Source organism: Dermacentor albipictus, chromosome 6 (genome assembly GCF_038994185.2).
Source record: "Dermacentor albipictus isolate Rhodes 1998 colony chromosome 6, USDA_Dalb.pri_finalv2, whole genome shotgun sequence".
NCBI lineage: Eukaryota > Metazoa > Arthropoda > Arachnida > Ixodida > Ixodidae > Dermacentor > Dermacentor albipictus.
In genome coordinates this window covers 15424472-15446461 of record NC_091826.1, presented here as the reverse complement: position 1 = coordinate 15446461, position 21990 = coordinate 15424472, and the positions used below count along the sequence as shown (strand labels likewise).

Below are 21990 nucleotides of genomic sequence, written 5' to 3'. Positions count from 1 at the left end.
GTTCTTGAATTACAAAGTTCCATTAAAATATTTGTCCTCAACTTGTTCATTTCACAGCCTTTACATTTCTCATATCAGCGGCAGCCACTGCTTTGCTGGTTTCGCTGATACAGTTCTAAAGTTTGTATAATATGTTCTTTATTTATTAAATAGGCAAAAGACATGGAAGCATTGATATCAGTAATTTCGGGCACAATTTTTAGGGCAACCGAGTATATTCTTTTATGAAAAAATACATATTTTACTTGTCTTTACAGTGCGTAGCGTTAAAAAATTCGTTTGCAGCATCTTTGGCAATGGCAATGCAGTTATTATTCATGTATTTGATCCTCGATAAATTCTATAAGGAGGAGAGTGCGCTGCAACGTGAGCCCCCTCCCCCCCTCTTGAACGACATGTAGAGTCGGCGAGTGCTAGTCATTTAGTGGATTGCTCGATGCTTTATTTCCTACAAACCACCTGCAGCACATTCCGCTCCTTTCACAAAGGTTAAAGCATCCATTGCCACACCCTGCAGCTAGAAGGTACTTTCACACATGCGGCCTAAATAAAGTGTGCCAAGTACAGTTACAATGGTGCCCTCTGCATAATAAATGTGCGCGGTGTTGCCCGAGAAGAAAGCCCACTTGCTTGAAGCCCTCTAACACACAGAGGAGAACCTGCTTACCAAAGATGACACTAAGGCAGCACTGGACACCCCACAGTTCTTGTCGACAATGGCCTGCTTCATGTAACGCTCAATTGCCTGAAGCATGCTGCTCTGTAATAGAAAGAGAAATTACGCTTCTGTAAACATGCCTGCTGCTGGGTCATATTCAATCCAGCAATAGCTGAACAAAGCACACATTCATGCAAGATAATGACTGACCGATTAACTATGGGGTTTATCATCTCAAAGCAACATGAGGGGCTATACTGGCCGTAGTGGGGGCTTTTCAGAACCCGCAATATAGAAATGAGGACAGGAAAATATTATAGTTGACTTGATGGCCAGCCAGTGCCAATATCGTACAAACCTGATAGTCTGCAAGCAAAATACAAAACACAAATGATTTTCTTAACAGGCAACTTTCTCAGAGGACTCATCCTGAATTTCGTGTGACGAGTTGCTTGGAAGAACACTATGACCAACCTATAACCATAGAGAAATACTAATGTAATTAAACCAAAGCAATAACACGTTTTGACCATTAGGGCTGCGGTTATTGCCCTGATGGTACTGCAGATTGCACAGGGTTGCTGTGTTTTTTAACACCTTGGCTATTATAACCAAGACAAAAAAAAAACACTGTGCAGCAGATTTTTTTCTAACAGCAAAAAATAGGCACAGATACAAAGACACCAAGGGGCCTTATTTCAAGTAGTTCATTGCCACGAAATTCTGCCATAATGCCTCTTCTAATTAGCGTTAAAAAATGGGCACACTCTCTTTCAATTGCTATGAGAAGGCAATGCAGTATCTCTTTTTCAGCAGTGAAATGCCTAGAGTTGCACCTTAACTCAACCAAGGCCGTCAGCACATCTAATTTCAGGCAGGGGTCAACATAGTGATTGGATGCACAGCTTCACCAAAAGTTCTCAAAATGCACTCTGCAGTTGAAATGCCAATTCATTCAAGCTAATTCTACATGCCTGTTCAAAGTTGCCTTTTCAAGTAAGTTCAGAAAAAAAAAAGAAAGAGTCTGAGAAAAACTATAATTTTCAATGAATTCTCCCTCCCACCTCCTTGTCATGCAAAGTGGGAGCAAACTGCTTGCTCAGAGCTTAAGCTTATCCTGAAATTTGCGTGTCCGAAGTGAACATCTTGCCTGAGTGAATGCACTTACATCGGTGATCTTGCAGAGGGCCCGTATTGCAGCTGCACGGTAAAGGTCCTCCTGCCAAGAAAAGTGCTTACAGTGAGCACTGAACGCCCAAATTGGTCCCGACATGAGATCTCACCTTGCCGGTCATATCCTTGGTTAAACTGGAAAAAAAAAAAAAAAGGAATGGGGTCACAATTAAAGCTAAATGGCATCAACTCAAGACATGGTGAGTCAGTTCAGCCAAAGCCCACAAGGTGGAGGAAAGTTCATGAAAAGGAACATTGTCATCTGCCTAACTGTAGCACAAAGCTACAAAGAAAACCCCAAAAAAGCTGCACAACATTTTGTCCTGGAAAAAAAAATTGTCCTGCACCCAGGATGAATTTTCCTTCTTCAGAGAAAACATACATGGGTTTCCTTTGTAGCTTCAAACTACAGTTAAGAGTATGACAATTTTTCCTTTCATGAACTCGAGATGTACATACACATTAACCAATTTCAACAAGTGCACAGGTTTGGTCTTGCCAGTGAGAAGTTTGATGTGTTTAGGTGCAATAAATGACATGGGAAAGGTGAGCAATATGTCACCATTGCCTTCGTCTATGTTGTCATCTACTGTGCCTGAACTTTTTTTAAAATTAACCTATTATGCAGGACAAAAGGACTGCTAGCCACTGTACTGTAGTCAAATGCTATAAAGGAACACACTTCAGTACCCTTGGAAAACAAACTGCCATTGTAGGAAAATTCATCCTGGCTCAAGAGTCAAATCCAGGACTATTGTTAGCTGGCGAGCAATCGCTCTACCATTTGGTCTAACAATGCTAACAGCTGCTTGTCTCTCTTGTAGCATTCAGCTGTAGTCAGGAACACAGCAATTTATGCACTTTCCTCCACACCAAATTTTCCGAGAACCTATTTACTTCATCAAAAGAAAAGCTTTACGAAGTTGATTTGTGGCAGCATTTCTAAAAAATGAATACAATGATCACTCGAAAGCACACCCCGCAATGTGTCCTTCAATTCTCAATCTGTCGTAAGCAGCAGTTTAGATGGAACCACACAGCCATAGCCATGCACAATGCGTTTGGGTAATTATATATGCCCTACTAATGACTGTTATATTTATCACTTGTGACTTATTTTGACACCTGCATGCTTCTCGGTGAATAAACACCATAAGAACTTGCTTTTCCTATGCCTACAAGCAGCAATGTACCTAAGGTGTACCTGCTGTATAGTATTACAAGTAGGTTTCTGTTTGTGTTTAGAGAGGCACTCAATGCAGTGTATGACTGCTCATAAAATTAAATTATTATGTGGATTTTGATGTCCTAAATATGTCACAGCAGTTCATGAGGGATGCCATAGTGGAGGGCTCCGGGTAAATTTTGAACAGTTGGGACTTCTTAACGTGTAGCCAAAGCACGGTACTGTACATGAGATAAGAATGACACTCAATTCAGAGCCCCAAGAAATGCTTTGCGCATCCTGTTAGTTCTGCACCATCCACAGCCCTTACGATGCTTGAAAAAGCCTGCTGCTAGGCTTTTAGGTAGTGCCTCACTAAAGTGTTTGTTGCATTACATATTAGGACCTTGACACAAAGAAACACACAAAAAAGGAAGTGATGTAGCTGAGCGCAAACTACCAACTCAATGATTTTGCATGAACATGAAGAAAACATGCTAAAAATGATAAGAGCAAAAACAATTTAAAGTGCTTTTCTTTTTCAGCGAAGGCCTTCAAGACACAACAAATATTTTTATGATGTCGCAAATGAAGGTAATAGCATAACTCAGCTGATAGTCCCTGAGTGCTACATTTTTCTGGCCACTATGTTGCAACTGTGCGGTCTTTGCAAAGAGCTCATAAACACGCTATTAAGCTTTCGTGGTTCTCATGTCCTTTTCCACAAAAAGCATACCAGCTAGGTTCTATTGTCTGCATAGTTCCCAAAAGTCGTGTAGCTCACCTGCTGGTCACAATGATGACATCCTCGGCAACCTTGGAGAGCTCCTTGATGCCTAGGTAGACCAGACGCCGGAGCACTGGATCCCGGCACTGGAACAGCTTGGTCATAGCAAAGAATGCATCCGTGGCCTCCCTTGTCCCAAGGACTTCCCCCTGTTGGAGCCAAGGCCATGCAGACTAAGTTAAACATACTTCTAAAATAAGCATGCAGACTTGCCAACTTTAAACTTTGGGAAATAATATTAAAGTCAATGATACTAAAATTTGATGAAAGGTATTAAAAATACTTCTTTCCTCAAAATTCCAATTGTTTGTTTATTTATTTATTCACTCATTTTTAAAGTTGTTCTGTAGCAGGTGTAAACAAGCATTTTGCTCTTAATCCTTTACTGACGAGTGTTGCCTGCAGGCAACATACCAAAAAAAAAATTTTTTCATGCAGAGTTTTGGTAATGAGCACGAAGTTTCTGGCTAAATGTTTTGTCAATACTGAATGACGCACAGCAAGCACCATTTGTTGGTTTAGAGCTGGAACACGGGATGAGGAGAAAAAGTGTGGTCAGGAGAGATTGACGCAAAATCTCTAGCTGCAGAGGTGCTGAACATGTGACGTAAAGCAAATGAAATGTACACCAATAATTCACACATAACGAGAGCTGTCCTTACAAATTCCAAAAGCCCACTTCCAGTTTTCTGCATAGTGTGTCCTCCCCTATTGTTGAAAATGTTTGCACAAAATATTTTTTCTGTGCATTGCTTGTGCTTATTCTTAATGCATTTTGCACACTTCGGTAGAAAATAAAGATTTTTTTAAAACTATTTATATGTTCTGTCATTAAAGGAAGAAAAGAGTGCCGGTATGACATCTTCAAATTATTTATTTTTTGCGGTAAATGAAGGTTCTGGGCCTCCAAACCATCGAAAAGAGTAATACTGGCAAGCCTCTGAGCACCCTAGATAATTTGCTGTAATAGCTTTCTACGAACTAGTTCCAATACTGGTACCCAGGAGCTGTATGTGTCGTGTCACACATCATGCCACAGAAGCACCAGGGTGTGAACCAGGGTCGTGCGAACCTCTGATTATTGCAATGGGGAATGCGATGTTCGTAGTGCGAAGAATACTGGAATCAGTGCAAGTGAGCTCTGCGCAAGGACGTGCCTTGGATTTGATCTGAGAAGGTGGTCATCACACGGAAAGAGGACATTGCTAAGTTTTGGCACTTGCTCTGGTTTGCTTGGTTGTCTGTCATGTTGCTACATCAAGCCATGCAATCAGTAGCAGCACAGCAGATGACAGCCATGCAACAGGATAGATGATGGAGTAGCTGCTTGAAGCTTAGATTTGCCTATCAAAACTGCTTTAGTCCCCAAGGTAGCACACAGCAAAGCGGTGTGTTTACCTTTCATTACTATACTGTTGTCAAGTGCTCCAAAAGTCAAGACTTTTCAGTAATGTATATGAAAAAGCATGCCAGCATACCTGATTCAGCAGGTAGAGGATCTTGGTGAGTATCTCCGCACATTTCCGTGGGTGAACAGGAGTCTCGTTGAAAGTGCGAGCCTGATGCAAACAACATGATCATCAGCACTCGTAACATCGCATATAGCATGCTAGCACAACACAAGTGCGAGTGATAGTGTTAATGCATTAATGCAATGGTTACAACAAACTATTTGTATGTATCACATTATGGCATTCCCTTTTTACTTTGTAATGCATAGTTTCATTTGTTTTCTTTGCAGTGCAGAATCACACGAATGACATCACGCTGTTAGTCTTCACTAGCACATTTAATAACAATTCTTATAAAACCTACATAACATGACAGACACTACAACAGTAGGTTTATGTTGTCACTGCACTGAAACGATAGGGTACCCCCCCAGAAAACATTACGCAAATTCGCAAATGTAAACAAAGGCCCAGACGACGTGTAGAAAAGTATGTATCTCAAGATCACTAGTGCACATTAGTTAAAAGTATGAAACTCGGCCAGAATACTCGCTTTGCATGGTTACATGTGTTTACAGTCAATGGCACCTAGCTACACATGACGCAATCGGTCAGCACGTAAGCCGCTGTCAATGTACTACGTATTTCTCAAAACGGTGAACGAAACCAAGGGGTGGGTACAGGCTACACGATCCGCTACAGGCGCTGATGACATTTACAACAAAGCACATTTAATGGCGATTGTAAAGTAGCAATCACGTACCTCTTGGAGCACTGACGTCTTTTCGAGGTTGCTGAACGGATTACTGCCACCTATGACAGAGAGCCTGTGTAAGTTGAATGGAAACGGTACACTCCCAAAACAGCTGAGCGCACCGAATGAAGACGAAAAACACGCCCGCAGAGGAGCAATTGAAATGGCTTCCGACGAGTTTCGCGCTCGTAATAACGGTAAACATTTGTAGCAAAGCACTTAAACGAAAAACTCCTGTGTATGGTTCGGGCACAGTTTGGGAATACTGACAGTGATAACGAAGGATTTACAGGTTGGCAAGTATAGCAGGTGCACTTTCGAAAACACAGCGGTGAGTGAACGACACGAACATCTCAGCAAGCAATGTCCCTCCCAGCGTTTTACAATAACTAGGACAGTCCAATCGGTCGATACGCTCTCTCCGGTGGTAGGGAGATGGTCAACGATTCGCGCTTCAGCGTTCTTACTGCGTCAATGACAAGTTTGAGCTTGCGAACAAGAACACGTCGGCGATGGCAAACGATCGTGCTTTCCGAGTCGCTGTCACAGACACCTGTGCAACGGTCAGCGTCGAGTCACTGCGGACCGAGACGTTCTTACCAGTATCGCCGCCTGCTGAAGACATGGCTGCAATGCGAAGATGATTGATAATTGGTAAAAGCGGTTATAGGGAAAAAGTCACGGTTCTGCTTATAACGCCGGTAAACATTGCCGTGTTAGGGTTAGAAAAGCGGTGAAGAGCAGGACAATCAGACGGCTCGGAGTCGTGCACGAGGTCGAAGTGATAACAGACACTCCCAAATATGCGCCTAATAGCGGCTCACCGTCTTCTTCGTCCTTTTTTTCACGCTTTAATACATACATCTTGAGAGTAGCGACTAACTTTCGGTCCCGACTCGGGTGCCACACACCTCAAAGCCACGTATATGACATACTCTCAAAACCGTTATCGTCTGCTGAAAAGAAACGCGTTTTACATAGAGGTCGCTAAGGTCGCCACTTCCGAAGCCGAGAATCGTCTGCTCACGCGTCTTCAAGCCGCCATCTTGACGCGACGCGCTTTCATTTTCGGTTTCATAGGTCAGGTTTGTCAGCTGTGAGATGACGAGTAGTTGCATTTCAGTCATCGAAAAGTCGGCACAAAGGGTACGAGATCTGCTTATCTCGGTCAAGGACGGGGGCCAAGCGGTTGACAGCGATCTCGTTTTCAAAGAGATCAAGTCCGACCTCAAGGACAGCATCTACGCGTACCTGTCCGTCGCCGATGACGATGGCACAGCACTCTTGGTAGCCGCACTAAACGAATGCGTGCGCACAGTCACAACCGAGTTTTTCCAAACCTCAACCAGCAACGACCCGACACTGGTGCTGTACAAATGTGTGAACATGTATCTCGGCTTCAGCTCTCACATGATGGACAAGATGAGAACACCACAACTTTACGTAGCCGCCCTTTGTTCCCGAATCCAGGCGCTTGAAGTAGTCGCTTTGCTTCTGTTGAAACAATCGCGGTACGGCGAGCTAGAAGGCTACATCAAGCAGCTTGCCGAACAGATCCGTTGCTTCAAAGGTGTTGCAACTGACGATGCTAAATCAGATAAGGAAAAGCTCAGAGCACGCCACGCGGAAGCAGTCCTGCAAGTCTGCCGCTTCGCGGCGATGACGTCGACGGCCGCGAATTCTGAAGAGGCGCTCGAGAGCCTTTACACCGCTAAGAACGCGTGCTGCGATGATTTTCCAATGCTGCAGAAATACGTCTCGTCGAGGGCCTACGTTACAGGCACGCAGTGCTTCAAGAGTGGTCACTACAAACACTCCGTCTCTTACTTCCGAGAATCCTTCTGCCTCGGCAAGAAATTTGTTGACGTCAATAGGCAGGCGCACACGCTGTACCTCCTGGGTTCCGCCTACCTCCTTTGGGACAAGCAGGAGCACTGGGAAAAGGCAGCCAACGCCTTAGATATGGCCATCTGGCACCGTCCAGGACAGTTGAACTACATGACGAAGAAGCTGGAAGCCCTCTACCAAAGCGGCAATGACAAGCAGCTCTCAAATGCACTAGACTGCATCCTCAGGCACCAAGAAATTACGATAAGGCATGTGCTTGGAATTCACCAGTCAACAAAAGAGCACGGCTTTGCCCAACAAGCCATTGAGTTCTTGCAGAGAGCCTACATACGCTTCACCCAGGATCGTGAAGCCTTGTATTTGCTGGTGGAACTTCTTAAGGCTGAGCTTGACAGCAATGAGCTGGATCGTGCCTTCCTGACCTTCCAGAGAATCCTCGTCCAGGACAGTGCCAAAACAACACAGTTTGCTGGTCATTGTCTCAGGCAACTCTTTTGTTACTTGTTTCGCTTTGGTTGTGGCAAGGCCGAGTCAGGCAGCACCTCTGAAGCGGTGGAATGGCTCAGGAACTGTGAGACTCTTGTAGCCACGTTCAAAAGCATTTTTGATGAGGAGAACATCAGAAAGGAGGTGGATAGCTTGCGGCTCTGTCAGGTTTATTGGAGCATGAATCTTGGAATGACCAACAGGGCAAAGGACACCTTGGATCAGTATACAGGCACAGACCATGTGACCAAGGGCTACCTGAGGCTCAAGATCGCTCTCGAAGAGGACAACGGTGCTGATGCGATTGCAGCTGTTCGCAAGCTGCGTAAGGCAAACAGATGTTTCTTGTTGCACTTGTTAAAAGAATGGGTCACGACCTGGCCTAATAATTTTTTATGCACACATAAAAATCAAATTAACAAGCAAAACTGGAGCAGCAATAGAGAACAAATCAATGTTGTGAAGTTCAATCGGTAATTCCACATCACACATCACATAATGTATGTTAAAGCAGGAACAAGGATAACCTATAAGTAAAGATGTGAGCAATTAGTTAGTTGTGTAATATTGAAGCAGTAACAAAGATGACTTAATTAGGTAAGGTTATAAGAGCAAATTTAGTTATCCTGTAACAGTACCAGTATAATATATTTTAATCATATGTGCAAAGGTAAAAGCAGGGACATGCTAAGCCATGGGTGGGGCTGTTTCTGCACTACATCCTGCCTTAAGAGAAGAAAGGTTACAGAGATGCTGAAGGCATCCCACTAGATATCATTCCTGGCTGCACTGTCAGGTAAGAGTCTTGTTGACAAAAATAAAAGCAGGTAGCTTGATATTAACAACAACCTACTAAGGCGCGTGACACATGCAAGCAAGCTTGTAGGTAAATGTGATGTGCTGGTGCAAAGTTCTTGCCTTTAATTGTGACATGCTGTAACTATATATCTTTCACTATGATTCCAGTCCAGCTTGTCAAGGAAGCCAACCGTTTTGAGCGGGAAAACATCATCAAGAAAGTTTCAAATGCACTCATTCATGTCGGGAGCTTCACACTGAAGGTTAGAAAATGCAGCATGATTGCTTAGTACTACACTTTTTGTTTTCTTTGCTGGTGTTGAGAGAAACGAATAATAATAATAATAATAATAATAATAGTAATAATAGTTTGCATGCTCTTGCAGACATATAAAAAGTGAAAAAATCTATATCTATGCTTATCTCTGGCCATTTAGTCATTTGAGATATATAGTACATGTATGTGCTACATTGCGAAGATAGCATAGCCATATTTCATATCATATTATGTTTCAGCATATATATATACACACATGCACCACAATGTGCCATAATGACACAAAATTAAGAAACATCAGAATTTTTAAAAGGCACAGTTCCCACTCTGAAACAGTTACATTGAGTAAGAAATGAAAACAGATTAATGGGAAAATCACTTCAGTGACTGTAAGTAAAACAAGGCATTGCAGGACCAGTTTTATCAGGACTGTCACATTAACATTTTGTACAATGAGCAAAATGAGAACAAGGTTAAAGCAGGAGCAAACGTTTCGACAAGTGGACTTGTCAGACAAGTCCACTTGTTGAAATGTTCGCTTCTGCTTTCACCTTGTTCTCTTTTTGCTCATCATCTTGAATTTCCATCTCCCGCATTCCCCGTGTTTTCCCTAACATTTTGTAGTCATTTAAATGTAGGTACTGTTGTGAACTACTAAATACAACAGATAATTCGGTGCTTGAAGATTTTTTTGTGTTCCGATATGGTTCACGCCAAGACATCCACTATTTCGTTCATTATTAACTTAATTAGTCTTTTGTAACAAAAACATAGCTCTGAATATTGCACAAACAGGGATAGCAATTTACCGCCCTATAGATATTAAGTACTTAATTCTCAATTAGCACTTTGAAATACATAAACGCTTTCTTTTCTGACATAACAGACTATATTGCAGCTTGTTTATTATTTTTCTTCATAGTTATATATAAGCAAGACTCAACAAAGTGTCATTTAACTATAAGCACTTTTATATAACAATTTTCTAACAGAAGAAGATGAAGGAACATATTGGGTACATATATGATCATTGTGAGCCTACTATACATTCCATGTTTCTATTTTTGTACTGCTGGAAAACATTCAGGTCAATCATGAGCCAGCTTTCCCAGATCAAGCTGTTTTTCTGCTTTCATAATTATTGAGATCAAACATGTGCATTTAAAACATGACCTTATGGAACTGAAAAATGTAACTATGATTTTTCAATTCAGTATAAGTGTTCAGCTTGACAGTTTTCTGTCCAGAGATTAAATGTCATGCCTTAAAATTAAGAAAATTTGGACAATATATAATGGACAATCGAGCAACGTGCTGCACAAGATACAACAGGAAGAACGGAAAGAAAGATGGGACAGTGCAAATTACCTAGTTTTATTGCAAGAAATGACAGGGAGCCAACATAAAGAAGTAAACTTATCACATGCGCCACCTGGAAGTGAAAAACTTGTATACAATTATTCTGCCACCATTGGAACAAGTGTGCACACTTTTTCTTTCACAATTGCGAAAAAGTAGCTATGTACATAAGGGGAAAACTCATGGCACAACCTCTATGAAAAAAAAAGTTAAAACAGCAAATGAAAAACAAGCTACAGCAATAAAAGCAAGTCTGCAACTGTCCCTTCGTCTTGAGAATGAGGCTCACAGACGTCGGACGGCAGCGCCTGTTCCCTCTTGTAATCTCTCTCTTTAAAACCAGCCGCCAGCGACAACACCCGCACGTGACGTCACTGCACTAACCCTTTAAAACTAACACGCCGAGGATGACGAGGCCGCCTTTGACGAAGATAGGTCCACCTATCGAAACGTTGGCCAGCCTGTCTGAGGTACTTCAACCCTGTTTTAAAAAAGTTTAAACTAACAACTAAGTAACTTACTGGTCCAAAACTGAGTACTTCTGCAATTCGTATAATGGTTTTGAATGGCATGTATGTATGCACAAATAATAGTAACAGCAGCAGCATGTATGTGCATTCAAGTCTGCATTGTACCCCGTTAGAGCTTTTCAATGTGGCAAAAAACGTTGCAGGCAGGCAAGCTGGACCTCACCAAGGATGTGTTAAAGCAGATGGCCTTGCCTCCAGAAACCAACCCAGCCATGGCAGAGATGCAGCTGAAGTGCCTGCAATGCGTAGTCGCACTCTGTCTCATAAACATTGGTACTCTTGATCTGTGAATTCTTGACACGCAGATGTCCTTGACACACATGAATCTTGGCGTTTTAAGCTAAGCACTGTTTAGCAGATTACCACTAAGCAGGTACACACTGAGCATTGATTGGACTCAATTACACAGCTGGAAACATGTGCCTTGAAGTAATTAAAACTAGATAATTAAAGAGTAAATATTCTTTAAGTTCATCAATGATTGTCACATGTTTACTCAAGCCTACTGCCACTAATCAAGTAACGTAACCTTGATCAGCTTTTATTTAATGACTTTAGGGAGCATCTAAGTGTAAAATTACATGCAATGTAATGGTTTGCTAGAGAGTGTGTGCCCAGCACTAATTCCGAGAAATGCAAATTGAAAATGTGCAGTGAAATGCATTAATTGCTGTTCCAGGTAACATGTTTCTACACTGTGGGAAAATTAAGTATACAGAAATTTTATCTGGAAAATTATTAATTTTTCTTGAATACTCTCTTGTTATCAGCTTGAGACGGTCACTACAGAAATGCGCACAGTATATATAGCTCTTCCGAATTGACCTCGCATTGTGTACAGGCTTTGAAGCTGTTGCTTGTTGTCCTTATGAGCATGCTGTGCGTTTTCACAATATAGCATTAGAGATTATTGTGCATCCGAAGGAAAGTCACAGTTAATGCATATATGTCTTTTCATTACAGAACAGGTTACCAATATTTACGAAGAAGTGAGTGACTGCATTGAAAAGGCAGCCTCTATCCTGTTTGTCTGTGAGAACGTAAGTTGCATTAGTTTCACTCAGTTGTCATAGCTGTATCACAGCAGAGCAGATATACTATGCCCTTATAGCACATCTGATCAATAGCAGCAAAACAAAGCTGGAGCCAATGCTTTGACAAAGGGACTTGTCTTCATCAGCACCCCAACGAAGACAAGCCTGCATATCAAAATGTTTGCAACAGGCTGAGGCTTCTTTTTTTTGGTTCAAGCATTGTTGATCACTTCAAACTTCCATACACCTGTGAAAATTGTCTCCATTATCCCATATTTTATTCATGAATCCTCTCTCTGTCTGAGGTATGGGAGTGGAAAGACACTATACAAAGCTTGGCACTGACCATGACAAATCAGTTCTGCAGAAGCATGCATGACTCTTCTTTTTCCAACTTCGAATCTTTTTTTTTTTCTGGGAAACTTGTATGGATTTTCTTTGCATCATCATGATACTGTTCAGGTAGATGCCAATTTCTACCTTTCATTTTCTTGGCACTGACCAGTGCAAAATTTGCCTTTTCTTCCACTTTCCTTTCCCCTTTTCTTTCATACCTCAATAAGATGTCTATAACGAATTATCGGATGTAACGAAATATGTATCCCAATGGCATATAACGAATATCCGTTTATAACGAATATCGGATATAACGAAGGTACTTTCGCGTCGTATGTGGTTTCATTATAACAAGGTTTTGCTGTAATAAGAATATGAAGCTTGTTGCTAACTTGACTCTCATCTAAATTTTTTCGTTGTTATTTGGCAGCTCTATCAAAGAACATGTTAATTTACCCTCATGTATTTAGCCTTTGTTGCTTGTTAGCTTCATATGGTTGTTCACTTAACTGAGAACTCCAGCTCTTCGGTTCGTCTAATTCTTCACACAGGACAGATGGCATGCAGAGCAGAGCCAGTGGTTCGCCACCGTGTGCTGGAACCTAGCGTTGCTGCCAGAAGTGAATTCCGAGCAGCAGTTCCACCTTCTGGGGCACAGTTTCAGGCTGATGCTCAGCGTTCATGGCCGTCGAGACACCACCAAGCGGATCACCACCTATGCCATCATGGCAATGCTGTCGGGAGTCACTGCGTCCAGGAAACACGTGGCTGACACACAGCTCAGGCAAAGAATTCTTAGGTGATGTACTCCAACCATACTGAGCACAATAAAGTGCAGCCAAAGTTTCGATGTTGCCTTCATGTGGCACCAGATTTTGTTTGAAAAAAATTGCTTTACCACAACGCTTCTTGCATCTTCAGCATAATCAAAAATAGATGGTAGCAGAACAGAATAAAATCCGAACTTTCCAGCAAGTCTCATTATTTATTTATTTATTTATTTATTTATTTATTTATTTATTTATTTATTTATTTATTTATTTATTTAAAGATACCTTACAGGGCCCTAGAGGCATTGTGTAAGGGTAATAGTACACTCAAAGATTATAATATACAATAGTTAGAATACATATGTGAATACATATACAAAAATACAGTGTAAGAAATGTGCTAACATACAGTAATATGGTGTTAAAAATATCTTAAAATGCTCCACTTCCATGTTTTCCTTGTTTTGGTGGATTAAAAAAACATAGCCTGATTTCTCTTATCCTTCGCAAACTGCCGCACTACAATTATTATATATATATCAAATGTACGATCAGCTTAATTACACAATGCTCCGTGAATGTTTTCCCGTAAAATATTTTATTTCGGCTGTAAAAGTTCTGTTGTGGTACTGCTGCTTTCCTGAGGAAAAATGAGTTTCAATATATAGAAAAGCCCATCTCAATTAGGCAGTTGTAGAACAGTGTTGCAGGTATACAATCATTCAACAAATGGAGCTTTAGCCGAAATATCAAAATAATGACTCATCTATGTCTGAATTATTACTTTGGTAAATGTTTCTGCTATGCTCTAAATATATTATGTAAATGTTAGTATGCAAACAAAACGAAATTAAAAGAAAGTCATTTATAAATATCAGAATGTCTTGAGTCATCACCAAACTCCATCGCAGGCAAAATTCATTACAAAAGGAATGGTTGTGATTATTTGGCGTGCTAGCTGAAAAATAATCGTAAGGTGAGCTTTAGAATTGCTGAGTGACCAACAGCTAACCTGACATGCATGATGAATGAGTGAATGACCAGGTATGCTTGCCAGGCAAAATTCATTACAAAAGGAATGGTTGTCATTATTTGGCGTGCAAGCTGAAAAATAATTGTAAGCTGAGCTTTAGAATTGCTGAGTGACCAACAGCTAACCTGACATGCATGATGAATGATTGAATGACCAGGTATGCTTGCCGCATTTATTCGGCAAACATGCATTTGTGCACAAAACAAAAGAGTACAATGCTGCATTGGTCACTGTAAGAGCACCTAACATGCACGGTGACCTGTGGCTCTATGGTACATTCTGCAGGACATGCTTTAGTGGTGGGCAAGTTGCTCGGGGCATTTTGTGAAATTTATATTTTCGAGAAAGATGGGTTGGTTATTGACGTTTTAGAGAAGGGCAGTGACTTGGGATATGGCAAATGAATGACTAGTAGTGCCGTGTCCCCAACAGGGAAGTTCATCAAATTGCAGAGAAGCTCAAGGAAGTGAACCCTGCCTGGCGGGACAACAGGCAGCTAGCTGGAATGCTTCTTGCTGCTGAGTTCGAAGCTGTCGTATGTGGAGGAGGAGCAGCTAACAGCAAAGCTGTGACGGATGAGGTCATTTCTTTCTCGGGGGACAACACAGAGCTTCTCGAGCAATTCGTTGCCATCTGCCAGGTGACGTCATCACAACAAGATGTTCAGTTATGCTAGTTTGTCAACATTCCTCGATAGTTTAGCATTGGCAACATACGATAGGGCAGTGCTTCACTAGTAAAGCAGTGCCCGATTCACTTTTCTGTTGAAGTTGGCCCATGTTCACCCAATATCACTAGATGAGTGTGTGGGATGGTGTTTTCTGAGTGAAGCACTGGGGCTGTAAAGTTGAACCTTGTTGTAGCAAAGTTGCGTCAAGCATGGAAATACATTTGTAATATCCTATATTCATTATAAGGATATATTTGTTATACATTAATATCAGATAGAAAAATTTTAGCATTACTTCTTGGCAAGCTGCTCTTGTCAGGAAAATTCGGCTATGTCGAGCTATCAAAAACCCTTTACTGCAGATCCCCTTGCCTATACAAAATAAATGATTTGATTTGATATCCGATAATCAGTTATAATGAGGTTTGACTTTATAATGTAAAGATTCTTTTTCTTTGATTTTATCCATTTTTTTGCCAGTGGTCACAGCAAGTGGCTGATACAGGCGATAACGAAAGCTTGGTGTCATGCTAATCAAAAGTGAAGGCAAAAAAGAATGAAACACGAAAACAATCAATGCATAAATATGGCCTTGGCATTCTTTGTTGTGTCTTTCCTTCCTTTTGTATGTGCTGATGCACACAAATGCACAACAAGCTGCCGAGCTCTTGAATCCTTCAGTAACGAATGGCCCATTACTTGTGTCATGCCACATTAATTTGCCTTTGCCAGACAGAGCAACTATGTTCTGCAAAAGCGGGAATACATTATGTACATTGTGGCAAGCAGGGCAACTTTGCGCAGGATGCTGGCAGCAGGGAGAGCTCACTTTCTGTGACCTTGCTGCGACGCTGCATTGATCTCACAGCAACGCAGAATCAACCAGACAAGCTGGTCAAGTACTATCACCTGTTCTTTCAGGCAAGTCGGGTGCAGTTCACTATTAAGGTGAACGAAACATTAATCCTAAATGTTTCTACAGGTGCATTCTGTAGTTTTGTTCTAAAAGCATGGATGTCCATGCATTGCCCTTCATTCAGAGTACTCAGAGTGGTCTCGTAGCTTTCAGTAGACCAGTGTGCAATCGAAAGGACAAGGACTTAAGACACAAGGACAAAAGAACTCTGGGGTTTTACGTGCCACAACCATTATCTATAAGGCATGTAGTTGCATTTGTGCCTTTTCATCAGTTGATGTATTGTGTTTGTTTTCATTTACTGTTTATCTTAGAGCATCTGGCCCATTGCACGTGAGCAAACTGTACTAGTTTGCACATAGTACATTTCCATCGTATGGCAATAAAATCTTGTTGGGAGGCAGTGCTTCATCCCTGATTTGTCAGTCCTCATCCTTTAAAATTGTGCACAGGTCCAGTGAAATGAATCGCTAACATGCTCAGTGACATAATTAAACCTCGATATAATGAAGTTGGTCATATTGGCACTTTGTTATATTGAAATTCGACCTTTTATGCAAATAAGTACTGTTGCTGAATTATTTTCTTGCACGGAAGGGGCTGTGAAAACGTCCAAATTATTGGGCAATTGGAAAAAAACTAATTTCAGTGACAATAACAAAGAAAAAAAAATCATGTTTTTGAATTTGGAAGGTAGTGACCAAAGATACAGTTTCGTGCCATGTTGATTATACCTTCACAACAGCAGCACGAAGCGATCAAAGCGTGCGAAGCTTTCGCATCCACCCTTCCGTGGCTGATAGTGTTGCCTGGAGTGGCCTGGAGTGGAATGACATATGAGTGGGCTTGGGATCACTCTCCACACCAGACCTATCAATAAAGTATTAAAACTTGTTGGATACCACAAAGAAAGCTTTTTTAAAAATCTTATGAAGGCGAGGTGACAGGTGACAATCTCTTGTTCACGGCTGCTATGTTTGTTGTAAATTTACGACATCACATGTGCGTGTCATGCTCGAGTTACGGTAGAGCGTCCAAAATTTCTGTAGCCGTTACATTGTTTCTAGTATCAGTTCTATGAAAAAAAAAAGTCACAGTTACAGATGAAAGGCTAAGCATTGATAGCAATAGAGCACGGCATTGGACAAAGGTTCGAAGTTTTATTGGCTGTGTAAATTGCAGTAGACTTTTGCTTACTAATAAAATTAACAGGCATGGTGTCATGCGCGCACGGCAAAAATGAACAAATCTCGCTCGATGATCACAAACGCTTGTTGGCGGTCAGAGGGGAGCAAACACTGCATCAGCCTCTCACTTCAACACGTCTCAAAACTCGAGATTATGCAACCTCCAGCAGTATGTGTGTGGGAGGATAGCGCATATGAATCCAACAGCCATCTTGGCTCGCCTTATCCTTGCACCTACCATAGATTACCTCCAAGATAGGATGCGTGGCCGCATATACTCTCAGCCGCGCTGACAGCTGTGTGCAGTCAGGCCAAGCTAGAGGAGTAAACGTGCACGCGGCTCCTAAATAATAATTTTTCAGGCACTGTTGTTTACAAGGGTTAGGTGTTGAGAAAATTGTGCACCTCTACTCATAATTCAGAATTTTGCATATATTTTGCTCTGTCAGGAAGTCAAAAGCCATGCTTAATTAGTCCATAGGCACTTGTAAACCCTGCCGAAACTGTTTTGAAGCCTCATAATAGAAACGACTGATTGCTTGTAGGCACTGCTGGATTCACGAGATGAGGATGGAGTTGTGGCTTGTACCGATGAAGTTATCAGGCTGAATCACTCGGTGACTTTCCCAGAGACAGAGGCAAGTTACTTGGCGTATGCCCCAACTGAATGCTTTTCAAGTGTGGTTTTATATTCCGATTCACTGTGACAGACAGTTCTCCAAGAGGATGTCATTCTTATCAGCCAGACCAGCATGTGCGAACATGAGTGATTATTTGCACATCTGCAGCAGCGCTGCATGCGATGCGAGCTAGTTCATATTTGCAAATGAGATAGTTTATCTAGGGTTAATATGTGTACGCTGCATGCCGACAATGATTACTTTAGTACTATAAACATAATTAAGGATAATGCCTGGTCACTAGTTTGGGGCAGGCATAAGTTGGTGATCTGTGTGCACTTAAACATTTCATACACACAAAGAACTAGTTAACAGTCCATAAATAACAAGAAATTAGGAGGTCTGTCTGAAAAGTAACAAGATTGATGTCACCAACAATTTATTTCTGTTCCACATGACAAACTATATTATGTTCCTTCAGAGTAATCCCCCTTCAGTGTCACACACATTTTCATCTGTCTCTGCCATGCCTCTATGCACTACTTGAAGGTTTGATCTTCAGGGAAGTTCTGCAGTTTCATCGTTGCGGCTCTCTTGATGACCTCCATTCCTTAAAACAGGCTGTTTTGATAGTTCCCCTGAGCATGGAGAATAATAAAAAAGTCTCAGTGTGCAAGTTCAGGGACATAATTTGGTCATTATAGGCCTGCGATGTTCCTCTTGGCCAGAAACTGCCAGATGCTCTTGATGCAACAGCCATAATTTGTCTCACCACAGCTCAGGTCTCTTCTCATGTGCTGAGTGAAGCACACAGCACAAAATCTATTTGTAAATTTGCTGATTTATTGCCTGAGCCTGTGGCGAAACTCTGGATCTGACATCGAAAAATGTGAGCAGCATGACTTCCATTTTTGACTTGGACTGCTTTACTTTATTCCACCTTGGCGACAATGGAGACTTCTGCTGACATCTCTGGTTCTTGGATTCTGGGTCGTACTCAAAAATCCACATTTCATCACTGGTAATGACTTGGCAAAGCAACTTGGGCTAGGTTTGAAAACATGAGACGATATGCGGACGCATGGCATTTCTAATTAATCCAAATTCAACAGCTGTGGTGCCATCTTTACAAAAGTTTTTTGCATGCCAAAATCAGTATTTATCCTCCAAACACTGTCCTTTCACATGCTTGAACGACTGGTGATCATTCAAACAGCCAGCCGCCGGTCAGCATACAAGAGCTGCCTTACTCAGTCGATGTTACTGCCATTCCGGTTTGTTGAAGTCCTCCCTCTTCTTGAATCATCTTCCACTTCCTCACAACCCTCTCTGAACCTCTTGTGCCACTCAAACACACATATGCATAACATGGTGTCATTGCTGTACACTTGCCAAAACATTTGGAGTGCCTCTGACCTAATTTTCCCAAAGTGAACCAGGAATTTCAGGCTGCTTTCAGGTTTCAGTTTTTACAGATGAATGGCTTGCAAATACAATGGTGTAAAAAAAAAATATGATCAGAAAAAGTAAGCGGCTGCAGAAACCTGAGATTAGTCATATACTAGCAAGACATTGTATTACTCGACTAAATAAGCTTATCTCAATTTTGCTCATAGCCCTCACAAGAGACAGTGTCTCATTACTTTTCAGACAGACCTTGTACATTGCTTTCTCAAGGAACCAAAAATTTAACCAGGCAAGTTTTGAGAACTTCCAGGAACAATGGCCTAAACATGTGAATGAAAAAAATGAAATGTCATACCATGCAGCATACTGGTGCTGCAGTTCAAGCGCAAAATTCCAAGGAAAACGGCAGTTAAACTTTCATGTTAATAATTACCCTTTATCCAACAAATAAATGCGAATCAAGTCCTGAAGAAATACATCACCAGTATAAGTTAACCTATATGTTGCTTTTTATTGTCAAATCAAGTCAACCCTTATTTGCCTTCAATGCAATGATGGATTCACCGATGAAAAGCTGCTATGATGAGTAGCTTGATGAAGTAGCCGCCTCCTAAATGGGAAGCAATGGGTGGGCACAGAATATATCAGTATAATTGAAACATAAAAGAATGTTTCAACATTAGCGTAGCAGAATGGTCTCTTTAAGACCCTCTTCAGAGAATACCAATGATTTCATGTTGGGAGAGAAAAAATAAAGGAAACCAGAACTTGAATGCAAATGAACCTATCAAGTTAGTAGTGAGCTGTACAATAACATTTTGTCCTTGTTTTTCAGCTCGTCTGGATGATGACCTCTGTGTGGAATGAAGGGCTGCAGCGGTATTTGGAAGGTGCCCTGCCAAGTGCCAAACGCTACCTCAGCTGTGCACTCCGCATCGTTGACATTCTGCCAGTGCTACGGGCTGCATACCAGCAGAGCCTTCTCTCCCGATACCAAGGTCTACTCAACGAGGAAATTGCGCATCTGTCTTCAACTAACGAAGATCACCAATAGTTTCTGCACTTCAGTTAACCTTAGTTCCCACTCTTTGTAACTTGCCAAGTCGGCACACTTATTTCTGGCTAGAAGCTTGGCCTTGAGCAAAGTCTATTCATGATCAGTCGTGAAGACTGACACTTGTTGCGAATGTACTTTGCAACTGAGACACCCTTGTAACCTCCTTCACAAGTATGAACCGGCCTCTGTTATACCTTCGCAGTTGGGTGCATGTGTTTGATCAAAAAGCAGCTTAGGCCATGTTTTCACAGACAATTTCCTGTTAAGACTGGACATTTGTTCATGCATAAAAAAAGAGTTTTAAAAAGACCATGCCACTGTGTACTGACTGTTCTTTCAAACAACCTTCATAATCAAGTGAACCTGGATGGATATAAAGTAACAATTTCTTTTGCTTGATTCTATTCCTTTGTCATCATCTGCCAGTAACAACTGGCCAATTCTGATGATAATGCGAGTAGAGTGCAGCTCGATCACTTATAATGAGTGAAAACTAAAAGAATTGGATTGGAATTGTTGCAATATTCCAGCACATACAACTCTTCATCAATCAGGCTGCGGACCAGACTGTACCAGTTGTGCTTTAACATTGTGTTCGAAATGATGCTGAACATGCTGAAGCTATAGGTTGGCCAGCAGTTGGCAAGAAAAAAATTGCAGGAGAAACCATCCTTGATGATTATCTAAGTAAATGCGAAGCATTTCTCTCCTGCAAGTGGAGCAAAACCCAAACTCCCAGGGAAATGCTCACTTGAGGACCGCTACATACATGGAGTGCGGCACCCTGACGGCATACAATCTTAACCAGAGGCGGTCGTAGATGCTGCACACCACACCAAATTTGTCGACAAAGTGCTTTTGAAAGTATGCATCTGCGTCCCACATGTGGCGGTCCTCCAATTGGCACCACTTGTTCTCGGTGGCTTGTTCACTGGCCATGTGCTTCGCGCGCTGCTGTTTTTTGGCCACACGTCGCTTCTCTTGTTGCTCGCACTCCACAGCTATGCATATTTCGTTGGCCCGTTACTTCACCTGCTGCTGCGCCGCTTCAATGTTCATTGCATACCTCTTCAGCCTTTGTAGAACCTTTGCATTCTTACGCTGCTGTTCTGCTCGATACCTTCGAGGGCTCAATGCTGTATCTGCAAGTAGAGGCCTATGTGCTACATAACGCAGCTAGCACAACTGAGCCTGTGGCATGCACACCCGTACCGGTGAGTGGAGCAGGGAGAGGAGGTGCCGAGTAGTGACGTGCAAACTGGTACGTGGGAGTGTGCGCATGTGCGTTGAGCAAGGAGGGGCCAAGCCAATAGTGAGTAGGCACATTGGTGAGGAACTCTGCAACCTTGGACAGACTCACGTTTGATCTAGGCTCCGACTGGGCAAAGAAATGCTTCGCATTTAAAATAGCAAGTGCTTCTGTCAGTGAGAAATGGGTAGAACATACAGGCATATTTACGGGACTATAGGCATACATCTCTCTGTACTCCATTTTATACATAACAGGCAATTTAGAGGACCAGAAGGTTGCTGAAGAAAGAGTGAAATTGTGCCACTGTTCTTGAGAACACTAACAAAAGTCAAGAGTCACTTCTGAATAGTCGAGCGTGTTGCATTACCGTTTGCTTAAGGAGAGGCCTTTAGCAGTCTTACAAGCCTCTTGCTTAAATGAGG

At 41.8% G+C, this 21990-nt stretch overlaps 2 protein-coding genes across 8 annotated transcripts in view; one reads left to right on the top strand and one right to left on the bottom strand.

The window, feature by feature from the left end:
• gammaCOP (coat protein (coatomer) gamma) overlaps positions 1 to 6960 on the bottom strand; it is a 37248-nt gene extending 30288 nt beyond the window's left edge. For 2 of the 6 annotated variants that reach the window (XM_070539984.1, XM_070539986.1), the window contains exons 1-8: positions 6813 to 6910; positions 6589 to 6615; positions 5998 to 6047; positions 5262 to 5342; positions 3781 to 3932; positions 1942 to 1966; positions 1827 to 1877; positions 668 to 760 (exon numbers count right to left, since the gene is read on the bottom strand). In XM_070539984.1, the coding sequence (XP_070396085.1) occupies positions 668 to 760; positions 1827 to 1877; positions 1942 to 1966; positions 3781 to 3932; positions 5262 to 5342; positions 5998 to 6047; positions 6589 to 6615; positions 6813 to 6852 (519 nt within the window). In that variant the 5' untranslated portion in view covers positions 6853 to 6910. Of the gene's footprint in view, positions 1 to 667; positions 761 to 1826; positions 1878 to 1941; positions 1967 to 3780; positions 3933 to 5261; positions 5343 to 5997; positions 6048 to 6588; positions 6616 to 6812 lie in introns of all 6 variants that reach the window. The other 4 variants (XM_070539987.1, XM_070539988.1, XM_070539985.1 and 1 more) reach the window with 4 other exon arrangements.
• Positions 6961 to 6976: 16 nt separating this feature from the next.
• On the top strand, positions 6977 to 20626 carry LOC139060811 (testis-expressed protein 11-like). 2 transcript variants are annotated; one of them, XM_070539981.1, is made up of 9 exons: positions 6977 to 8647; positions 9289 to 9383; positions 11430 to 11559; positions 12250 to 12326; positions 13208 to 13455; positions 14892 to 15099; positions 15934 to 16050; positions 17778 to 17870; positions 20095 to 20626. In XM_070539981.1, exons 1-9 carry the CDS (start codon positions 7090 to 7092, stop codon positions 20311 to 20313), a joined length of 2745 nt encoding a protein of 914 aa, XP_070396082.1. In that variant the 5' UTR covers positions 6977 to 7089; the 3' UTR covers positions 20314 to 20626. The 2 variants fall into 2 exon arrangements, with proteins under 2 accessions (XP_070396082.1, XP_070396083.1); XM_070539982.1 differs by lacking the exons at positions 9289 to 9383; positions 11430 to 11559.
• Positions 20627 to 21990: the final 1364 nt, after the last annotated feature.

What these genes read in the sequence shown, in the direction of transcription:
- LOC139060811 (XM_070539981.1), top strand. Translation starts at nt 7,090, where the DNA reads ATGACGAGTAGTTGCATTTCAGTCATCGAAAAGTCGGCACAAAGGGTA. An exon ending in TGCAGCTGTTCGCAAGCTGC is followed by an intron (nt 8,648 to 9,288) that starts GTAAGGCAAACA and finishes CTATGATTCCAG; the next exon opens with TCCAGCTTGTCAAGGAAGCC. An exon ending in AATTCGTTGCCATCTGCCAG is followed by an intron (nt 15,100 to 15,933) that starts GTGACGTCATCA and finishes AACTTTGCGCAG; the next exon opens with GATGCTGGCAGCAGGGAGAG.